General features: G+C 37.2%; 1 protein-coding gene across 1 annotated transcript; it reads right to left on the bottom strand.

The window, feature by feature from the left end:
• Window positions 1-2,595: 2,595 nt before the first annotated feature.
• LOC109827625 (cation/H(+) antiporter 15-like) lies at window positions 2,596-9,118 on the bottom strand. Its single transcript, XM_020394640.1, has 3 exons — window positions 8,775-9,118; window positions 8,589-8,688; window positions 2,596-2,669 (listed from the first exon to the last, which is right to left on the bottom strand). The coding sequence occupies exons 1-3, from the start codon at window positions 9,009-9,011 to the stop codon at window positions 2,596-2,598; spliced, it is 411 nt and encodes a 136-aa protein (XP_020250229.1). The 5' UTR covers window positions 9,012-9,118.
• Between the last annotated feature and the right edge of the window lie 1,238 nt (window positions 9,119-10,356).

Here is a 10,356-nt window from a genome sequence, read left to right on the forward strand (position 1 = left end):
ATTGAAGAAGATACCAGAATCCGAGTCTGGGGACTTTTATCCTGAATCCTAAGTAAGGATAAGTCAGCGCCTAACACGCGTTGCCGGGTAGCCTGTTCCCGTAACAATGGCAAAGTCTACGTATTCGAAGTCGTAGCATCAAGTCTAAGGGAGTTCATTCCTTTAGCACAACGTCACATTTGAAACGGATGTAAACAATCCGCTTGCTAGCCCGACTCGAACGGTAGTCGGTAAAGGCACATCAAATCCGTTGAGGGCTGAGGATTTGCCAAAAATCCTAAGCCTGCGTCTAACACACGTTGCCGGGTAGTCTATTCCCGTGAGAAAGACGAAGTCTACGTATTCAATGTCGTAGCACTAAAAGAGTTAACTCTTTTACAAAACGTTATGTGCAGAACGGATCTAAACAATTTGCATGCTAGCCCGACTCAAACGGTAGTCGGTAAAGGCTCATCAAACCCGTTGATGGCTGAGAATTTGCCAAAAATTCTATAAGTGCGAGTCACTGATGCATCAGCTCTGTTAGTTGGTCTCGTGACTCGATTATCCAACAACATTAAGATAAGATCCACAAATGCAGATGAATCAACTTTAACAGTTGGTCCTGTAGCCCCGACACTTGGGACCGCCGTGATCCAATACCTTAAGAGCTTAAACTGTGTATACTCCAGTAAACGTACGAGTATAAACTGTGTTAACGTCAGGCGGTCTGAAACCCAAAGTCAACACCGAGCAATCCGTAACCCTAGGTCAACGCCGGTCAACGCGTAATCCTAGGTTAACGCCAGTCAATGCGTTACGATCAAAAAGTCAACTTACGATGTTCAAAACCCTAGGGCCAACGCCGGTCAACGTGTAACCCTAGGTCAACGTCAGTCAACGCGTTGCGATCAAAAAGTCAACTCAATGACACGAGCCAAACTCAACTCATCAGTTATAGATTTGAGACTTCGACGATGGCCAGACGATAAACGCAGCGCCGGAAGAATTTCAGCTATTCACCAAAACATCGAGTAGACTGAAAATCGAAGGAGTCAAGAATCGAAGCTAACGACAGGTCCCTTACGCCGACTGAAGGCTAGACCAATCATATCCAAAGTATTCCAGCCTCTTCTATAAAAGAAACGAGTCTGGAACGCTTTGGAGGGGGTATCTGTAGGCATCGAAAATTGCCTATAGGTCTCCACGAACAGCTCAGTGTTAAGGAACAACGATGAATGTCACTATCCGGTTCACAGGAGTTTGATTGATGTCGGTGAATGCTTGAAGTGAATCGACGAACTACGTGAACTAACAGAATTTTGGAATAACGAAGATGATCCAACCATCGAAGCTGATAGAACTCCTCGTCGGCTTTCCAACGCACTTCGAACCACTCAAATCCGAGTTCGGACGAAGAATTTACAGCGGAAGCGGACAAATAGGCACAACGGTGTGTCTCGGACCAACGAGACACCCAAAGGTGTCTCGGCTAAGGCTGAGACACCCTAGGATGTCTCGGCTCAGGTTGAGACACCATGGGGTGTCTCCAACACAGAAAAGGCCCGTTATGCAGTTTTAACCGCCCGAAACCTCCTGGAGCCTATACAGAAAAGGCCCGTTATGCAGTTTTAACCGCCCGAAACCTCCTGGAGCCTATAAATACAGCCCCGGGTCTTCACTTTTTTCAGATCTGGAATTCTCGTGCCTCGACGAAGCCCTGCTGGATTGAAGACTTAAAGTGCACAGATTTCAGAGTGGAGGAGGAGTTAGATCTGCAGCCCGGTTCGTTCATTAGGATTATCCCGTTGCGGTAATCTTAAGAAGAGTGATTATCTCGCTTCGCCGAGATAAGAGCTACGGTTTCTCGATCCCTTTGCGGATAGACGAAGCTCTGCCCAATTTTTCAGCAATCAGATCTGATCGACGGTAGTCCACGGATAAACCCCGGCATAGGCAAAGATCCCACGCAAGCAGAAGACCGATAAACGATCTCTGCGTTTGTTTGATAAAGTTATAAACTTTTTATTTTCATTGTGTAAGGAGATCTTATAAAAAGATCAACTTTTTATTTCATTCGAGTTTATTGTAACGTCTAAAGTTGTAATAGATTCGATAACAATGAAAACATCAACTTTCACCGCAAACAGTACATTCATCAAACATGTTGGTTTGATGGGACTTAGAAATGTCTAAGTCAATGAAACTTTCATGAATAATTAAAGGAGATAATCATGAATAATAGTTGTACTCTGTTCATTCACGTAGAGTGAAAAATACATATATCTCACGGATAGTGGGAGTATGGAATTACAACTTGAGTAATATCCCACGGAAAGTGGGAGTGTGCTTGAAAAGTATTTGACCATTTCGGCCAAGTGGGAGATATAAGTGGTTTTGGCCTCATGGGCCAAATTGTTACCCGACCCATTAAAGAATTCAACCCGTTTTGTTAGGAATATCTCACGTTCAGGGAATTTTTTTTCCCGTTGGGGAACGAGTCTCACGTAATGTAACTTACGTGAGGAATATCGGGAGGGAAATCAAGGGTAGTTTCTTGGGGACGTAGGGTGAGATGGATGCCCATAAATAGAGATGTGTTATTCTCCTCTGATATCAATCAATAAGTAATTGAATCTCTTCTCCGGAGTCCCCAAAAAAGAAAATCTCCGATCTTCTCCTCACTTCACCTGCAATAATGAGGCTACAAATAGATCATGAGCATAGTTGTATTTTGAAGTTATCATATTTGTATGGATGGAAATATAAATAAATTTTACGTTTTTACTTTGGAAAGAGCGAGGGAGGACTCAACTCGTTTAAAATGGAAAATAATAAATATATTGTTCACCTTTTGAATCACCTTGGCCAAAATCAACCAGAATAATTGAGTCGTAACTTAGATATCTAATTTTAAATAGGGGAATAAATTAGCAAATTAGAAGCTTTGAGTTATAAATTTAGAACACCGTATAGATCTTTGGGGGACGTAGGTGGAAAAACCAAAAAAAAATAAGAGCAAAAATTATTTGGTGTATGAGGTGTGCGCTCTTGGTTGAAACGTTTGATGCATCTAGGCTACTAAATTCTAGATCCTAGACATACTTGTTGGCCTTCTTGTTTTGATGATGTTTAACAAACAATTTACCACTAATGTTATTTGTCTAGTATTTGTGTTTTCTTATTTATTATAGACAAACAACGTAGTTGGAGGATGGATGGAATAGAGCTTCAACGATCATATCCAAAGGAGGTTGGCGGAATATCGGTGAAGCTTATGCAATTCTAGTTCAAGATCCAAGATCAGCTTCATCCGCAAGTGTACCAAGTCGAACTTATTGAAGATCAAGATCTAGCTTGGGTAACTTAGTATAGGTTTTATATTATGTGTGTTAAGTACGTTAAGCTCAATATCTATACACACACATTTATTGGTTTCTTCGGATATATATATATATATATATATAATTCTTAGTTTTTGGACTTAACTATAATCATATACATATTTTATTAAGTCTATATAACCATTGTGTAAAGTTTCAAAACATGGTTTAGCCAAAATATCAAAATTCACATGTTTACATTTTCGTGTTTTGGACTATTTTTGCAAAATGATGATTTTTCATAAATGGGAAATGCAATTTGGAAAATTCTTTTTGTAACATGTTCATTTACATGTTTATATACATTTCCCAAAGTTTTATTATTTTTGGACTTCATTTGTTATTTTTAACATATTTTCAAAAGTCTCAAAATCTATCTTAAAACCTATTTTTCTGTAGTGTCAGTTCGCGGTCGACTGCCACGGTCGACCGCCAAGAGTTCTGAACTCAGAACTATTTTTGCTGGCTCACGGTCGACCGTCGTAAGTCCAGAGAGTTTCGCGGTCGACCGCCGCGGTCGACCGTCGCTTGTCCAGAGCTTTTTTTCCTGTTTCTGATTGCTCGCGGTCGACCGCCGCGGTCGACCTCCGCTCTGTCAGATCCTTTCTAACGGCTATTTCTTGTTACCGTTGGCTGGGGTTTTTTTGTCATTTATTTGGGGTTTTTACTGTTGTTTCCTCTTCCTATATAAACCCCCAAACCCCCTTCTATCTCAGTAACCATGAGAGTGTTTTAAACAAGTTTAAGAAAGTTTTTAACAATGGTTTATGGTTAGGTTGAGTTTGGTTTAAAGCTGTTTTGGTTTTCACAAGTGGAGGAGATTATCTTCTTGTTTGGGCTTCAATCTCCATCTCTCCATCTTGGCATTTTTATTTATAATTATTTGTTGATTATCATTTCTATTAAAGCTAGTTTTATATTGAGTTTAGTTGATTTGATTTTATCTCATTGTTACACACACCCACTTGAGCTTATTGTATTTGCATATATAGTATATTAGGGTTGTGAGAGATTGTAACATTGAGTTGTGCTTAATTGAGTTCTCATCTATTATAGAGAACAAATTTATATTTGTTACATTGTGAGTGTTGTAAGGTTTTCGGTGAGCTAGAAAACCGAGTGTGCTGTGAAGTTTTCGGTAAACTAGAAAACCGATTGTGAGGAGTGACGTTGTTCGGTGAGCGTTGAAAACCGATACTGTGAGGTGTAAACGTTATTCGGGTGAACGTAGAAAACCCGGTTGTGATAGTGGATTTCTCCCCGGGAGTGGGGAGCAGAGACGTAGGACGAAAGGTCCGAACTCCGTGATCATTTGAGTGTGTTTGAGTTTGTCATTGGCGCATTTGCTTTTGCATTTATCTTATATCGCCAATTGTGCATTGCTCATTTATTTCATCCACTATCTAGTTCATTTTGTTTACCCTTGTGTTAGTTTACATATCCTTACATATATCATATTGTATATCTCTTTGGTAGGATATATCACCTTGTGTTAGTTTTATATCCTTGCACATACATTGCCTATATCTCTTTGTTAGGATATATCTTGTTGTTCATATTGCTTATCCTCGCTTATATTCTAAACCCCCCCCCCCCCCCTAGAGTCTAACAATACTCAGATCATAGCTATTAGCTTAGATGTGTACAATATCATCAGTGTAACAACCTAGAGTGTGGAGGGATATATCATATCTCATCTACTCAAAACAAAGTGAGATTATACTAATATTTTATTTGATATAAAAAAGTGATGGATCTGCTTTCTTTTGTCATTAGTTACTGGTAACTATAGCTCAAGCACCTGTTAATGGATGGCTCATACCAACATGAGGGGTCTAATGGTGGAAGAGAAGTTGCATAAACGGCTAAAATGCACAACATTATGTGTGCAAATTTATTATTATTATTATTATTATTATTATTATTATTATTATTATTATGATGATGATGATGATGATGATGATGATGTAGATAGAATAGTTGTCTAGGTTTTTATGTAGGATTTATTGTGGATGGGCTACTTGTGCTACTCCCCGATGATAGACAGACCTTATATAGTTCTATTGTTACATATATAGTTCTATTGTTACATATATAGAGGAATACCTTAAATTATACAACTCTTTCCTATTCTTTGGTGTCCTACCGGTGTGTTCTTTTAAATGATACAGTACACCGCAATATGGGGAGACGAAGCCTGGCATTGTGGTGTATCCAGCATCACATAGGTAATATTTACCTACATTAATTAGACAGTATCTTAATCTTAATTATTGACAAGTATTTAATTTATTATTCAAAAATGTGCATAAGTGAGAATGAATACCATCATAAACTCGGAGCCTGTAAGGCTGTGGTCTCGACAGAGTGTCTTGTAATATCCTATAGTCATTTGCTGTTCCCTCCCACTCAGCTAAGACATAGGTAAAAAGTTTAATGGGGGAGCAGGCTGCTAAGATGTTTTGTATCACCCCTTTTCGCCCTCTAAACCATACAACTAGATCACTAGGTAACACTGCGTCGACGTGTGTGACATCTATCAAACCACTGTAGTCCGATACAAAATTATAAATTATACAAAGTTCAATAAAAAGGTTGTTTTTTTATAAGAGAAGTTAAGATGTATGTATTTAATTTACCTTAAGTAAGGAAAATAATTTGAGTTGTTTGCAATCTCCATGGGAACTTAATTTGGAGCTTGCTTCATGTAGCGATCACGTAACTCATTCATTGCTTATAGGACTTTATTGAAATACATGCTAACCGTTTCTCCTGATCTTATGAACTCAGTCCTTATTATTCTATTTTTAGTTTTATGACCCACAATACTTAGAAACATAGCCAGTTTTTCTTCAACTTGAACATGTCTTGTATCCTTCAATAAACCGTTTGCTTTCATTACTTCAGCAAGTTAAAAAAAGGCCCTCGGTCTTATTCTAATATAAGATCAACAGCTATCACTATATCCTTCCAATACACGTCTGAAGTGAGTTTCTCTGCTGTCATGCCCCGCTTCCCAAAATACCCAGGAATCGGAACATGAACAAGCTCGCGACGTATTAGATTCAGAAGAAATATACACTACCTTTTTTTCTTTTCTTCTCAATCCAATACGCTAAGCGTCTATAAATAAATACAATACGAAGTCACAGGTCCCCGATCACAAATAGCAAGAATATAAAGATAACTCAAAATAAGGAATAGACATATCATCAACAGTAAATCATCCCAGACATAAAATATGGGTCCAACATACCCTTATTACAAAATAGTCCAACTAGGAAATAAGAAATACATAGTCCATACAAAATAGTCCAACTAGGAAATAAGAAATACATAGTCCATAAAGAAAATACTATTAAAATACTAAGTCCTACATCAACTAAAGAAAAATACGGTAAAAGAGTTTTAATGTCCAACTACTACTACGGAAGAAAACCACTACACTTCAGCTGGTTCTTCTACTCCTTCTGTAAGGCACCCGGCTGAGAATCCTCTGGCTGCTGTACGATTCCAAACTGAGGTTGTCTGTCTCCTAAATCTGACGTACACCTAGAAAATAAGAGTACGTCAGCGTGTATAACACACGGCAAGATCCCTCAAGGCAGGAACAAATACAATAACAGTAATGATAATATATGTGTGGTCAATGCGATAACAGAAATAGAAATAGAACATGTGATGATAGTAATAACGATAGTGGCATGCAACTGGAATACTAATAATCAGAAGAATCCAAAAATCAACCAAGTAACAAGATCATGCAGGTAGCGATCAGAAACCATCCAAGCAACAAGGTTATACAATAGATGGAATTAATACTTAAAAATCTACAACTCGAGACGTAGTACGTCGAACGAAATAATCCAAACAAGGAAACCCTCATGTATATATCATATGTCTCGAATTGTAAATAATTAAATATTAATTCCGATCTATGTATGGAAAGAAATACAACTGATCTACGTCTCACAAGAATCATACTTAGCCAAGAATCTAAGTCATGTAACTAGTCATCCTACAACAGGTCACTAGCTCATATTATCGGATAACTGATAGATCACAATCACAAATATCCCAACTCCTCAGACCTACCCCGGTGACTACACAAACTTTACCGGCGCAAGCCCGGAATACACAAATATCTCAACTCATCAGACCCACCCCGGTGACTACACAAACTTCACCGGCGCGAGCCCGGAATACAACCACAATCACAAATAGCTCAACTCCTCAGACCCACCTCGGTGACTACAAAAACTTTACCGGCACGAGCCTGGAACATACATCAACAATCACAAATATCTCAACTCCTCAGACCCACCCCGGTGACTATACAAACTTCACCGGCGCGAGCCTGGAAAATACATCAACATTCACAAATATCTCAACTCCTCAAACCCACCCTGGTGACTACACAAACTTCACCGGCGCGAGCCTGGAAAATACATCAACAATCCCAACCGCTCACATGGACCAAGACTTCTCACCCTAATTCTCGTAATTGCAGGTCAACTACACACGAGATTCTGGATCCTAAATATGTCATACAGGTCACTATAGTCATGTACTTCTCATGATTCTCAATATGGAATAATAAATGTAATTACGCTAAGTGTCAAAGTCATGAAGTGTGAACAGAGGTCGTGATCACATGCAAGAAACATACGAGAGTAAAGCTATTATTAACAATGCAAGATGAAACTACCATTAACAGATATTTTGCACACGAAAGTCAAAATCTCAGTTATTAATTCCAAGAATATTTTCCTTTAAAATTATTTGTTATTATTAATCTAAAATATTTTTTTTCAAAATAAAATTCTTTTAATCATAATAATTATTCAATAATACTCCTTATTCAAAATAAATTATTTTCTCGAAATAATTCCTTTTAAAATATTTTTCTCGTTATAAATAATTCTAAAAATACTCCATAAATATATTCTTCCTTTCAAACAACACGAAATTAACCATAATCTATATTTTTAACATACTTATTCATCGTTTCGCAGAATATATTCACCGCAAAATTTCCAACAACCACATAATTAATATCATATCAGCACAAACTAATCCACGCACATACGTAATAAATTCATAATTGAGATAAAAGATTAAATTAATGAGACAACGAGCAAGATGGATCTTGCCTCGGGGTTCGTCGAATGATTCAACGTCGACGGCACGGGTCGGATCCGATGCGGTGGGCACGGCCACAGTTACCCATCGACGACAGTATGCTGATGCTTCTTGGTGGAAAGAAATGAGCCTGAAATCCTTGAAAGAATTTTCCCACAAAAGATGGTCCCAGCAGCATCCCTGCCTGCATTTGTAAATGTCAAAAATCATCATCTATCAAAATTTAATATTGAAATAAGAAAAATATGATACTTGTTTGCATCAACATACTAGGATCTCAGCGAGGACCATAGGCTGGCCAAAGGGTTTCAAGATAGCATTAAGAGTGCGACTGGTCAGCGTTATTATAAGGAGTTGGATAAGGAAAAGAGGGAGAGAGTATCTTAGAGGATCGTCGTCAAGCCATATTCCATTGGTGATGATCATATAAGGGGAGAAACACTCTAGCTCTACACTAGGAGTTGTCGAATTCAACACGCTATTGTTCATCTCTGAGGCTTGAGCCATTTGAGCACGAAGACTGCTAGCTTCTGCTCAACAAAAGAAGAAGAAAGCTGGAATAAATTTGATATGGAATTGAAAAAGAAAGAATGAGAGGATTAGAATTTATATTGAAGATTAAGATGAAAGGAATCGGTTGTCCAGTTATCGAGATAGCTGTTGAGAGATCTGTTAACCGAATATACGCCTTTATTAGAAAGGAAAAACTGTATTTCTATGTTTCTCTAATATTAGCAACTATTTAGCGTTGATCAACAGAAAAACAGAAATATTTGTAGAGGTAAGGTTAAGTGGCATTGGCTAAATATGGAGTTTGTGTTGGATATTTTTAAAGAAAAGGCAATTTTGCCTTAATGAATTCTAATAAATTTTTGTAATTAAAATATGCAATTAAAATATGTTTTAATGTGTTTTAATTTGTAATTAAAATGGGCATAATGACTATACATTATGACGAACGTTACGAAATTTATTGAGGGATTTTGTAACGGCTCTTTTCAACCCCAATATAAACAACATATGTTGAGCTCAAGAAACATGAAGAAAAATGTGGAAAAACTTATCTTGTTTTCTTTTCTCCTCTACATATCATTTTCATCTATACTTTAGTTTTACTTTATGGGCAACTTCTTCATCTGAGCTGAAGCTCTGCACTCTCGCCCGAGTGCAGAGGCCGGGCCGTTTCCGGGGGTTTTTACCGCTAGGGGAGAAGGGATCATCTGCGCCAGGGCGATAGGCGGGTCCTCAATCTTCTAGGGCAGTGTTTACACGACTGCTCCCGTCAGGCCTGTTTCTCTAATTTATATTATCTATCTTTGATGTATTATTTATTTAATTTCCGGGTTTATCTGCATGCTATAATTTAACTTATTTGATAAATTCCCAACAATCTAGAAGATTGAGATGTTTATAGCTTTTGATTTAAATCCGGAAAAATAATTTTTAAAGTTACTGTTCATTTGAGATTGTACTGTTCATCCGAATTAAAAAAAATTTGCTATTACTGTTCGCAATTTAATCAGAATTGTTGCTCATTATAAAATAATTTACTGTTAGTAACTGTTTAAAAAATTATTTAACTATTACTATTCATCCTAAATAAATAAAATTTTGTAATTAGTTGCTTTAATTAAAAAACGTTACTATTTATTTATTTTTAAGAATGTTAATGCTCATTTATAAAAATGTCGTTACTGTTCATTCTTAAAAAAAATGATGTTACTGTTTAATTTTAAAAATGATGTTACTGTTCATTTATTTTGAAAACGGCACTGTTCATTTTATTTAAAAAGTTACTGTTCATGTAAACAGTTTTGGTTTTTTTTTTTTAAATTAATAATTAAAAAATTGT

This window comes from Asparagus officinalis, unplaced genomic scaffold, assembly GCF_001876935.1.
Source record: "Asparagus officinalis unplaced genomic scaffold, Aspof.V1 AsparagusV1_Un326, whole genome shotgun sequence".
Classification (NCBI taxonomy): Eukaryota; Viridiplantae; Streptophyta; class Magnoliopsida; order Asparagales; family Asparagaceae; genus Asparagus; species Asparagus officinalis.

Coding starts and splice junctions, on each gene's coding strand:
- LOC109827625 (XM_020394640.1), bottom strand. CDS start 9,011: ATGGCTCAAGCCTCAGAGATGAACAATAGCGTGTTGAATTCGACAACT. Junction 8,689..8,774: donor TGGTCCTCGCTGAGATCCTA/GTATGTTGATGC, acceptor TTACAAATGCAG/GCAGGGATGCTGCTGGGACC. Junction 2,670..8,588: donor CAGCATACTGTCGTCGATGG/GTAACTGTGGCC, acceptor TCATTATTGCAG/GTGAAGTGAGGAGAAGATCG.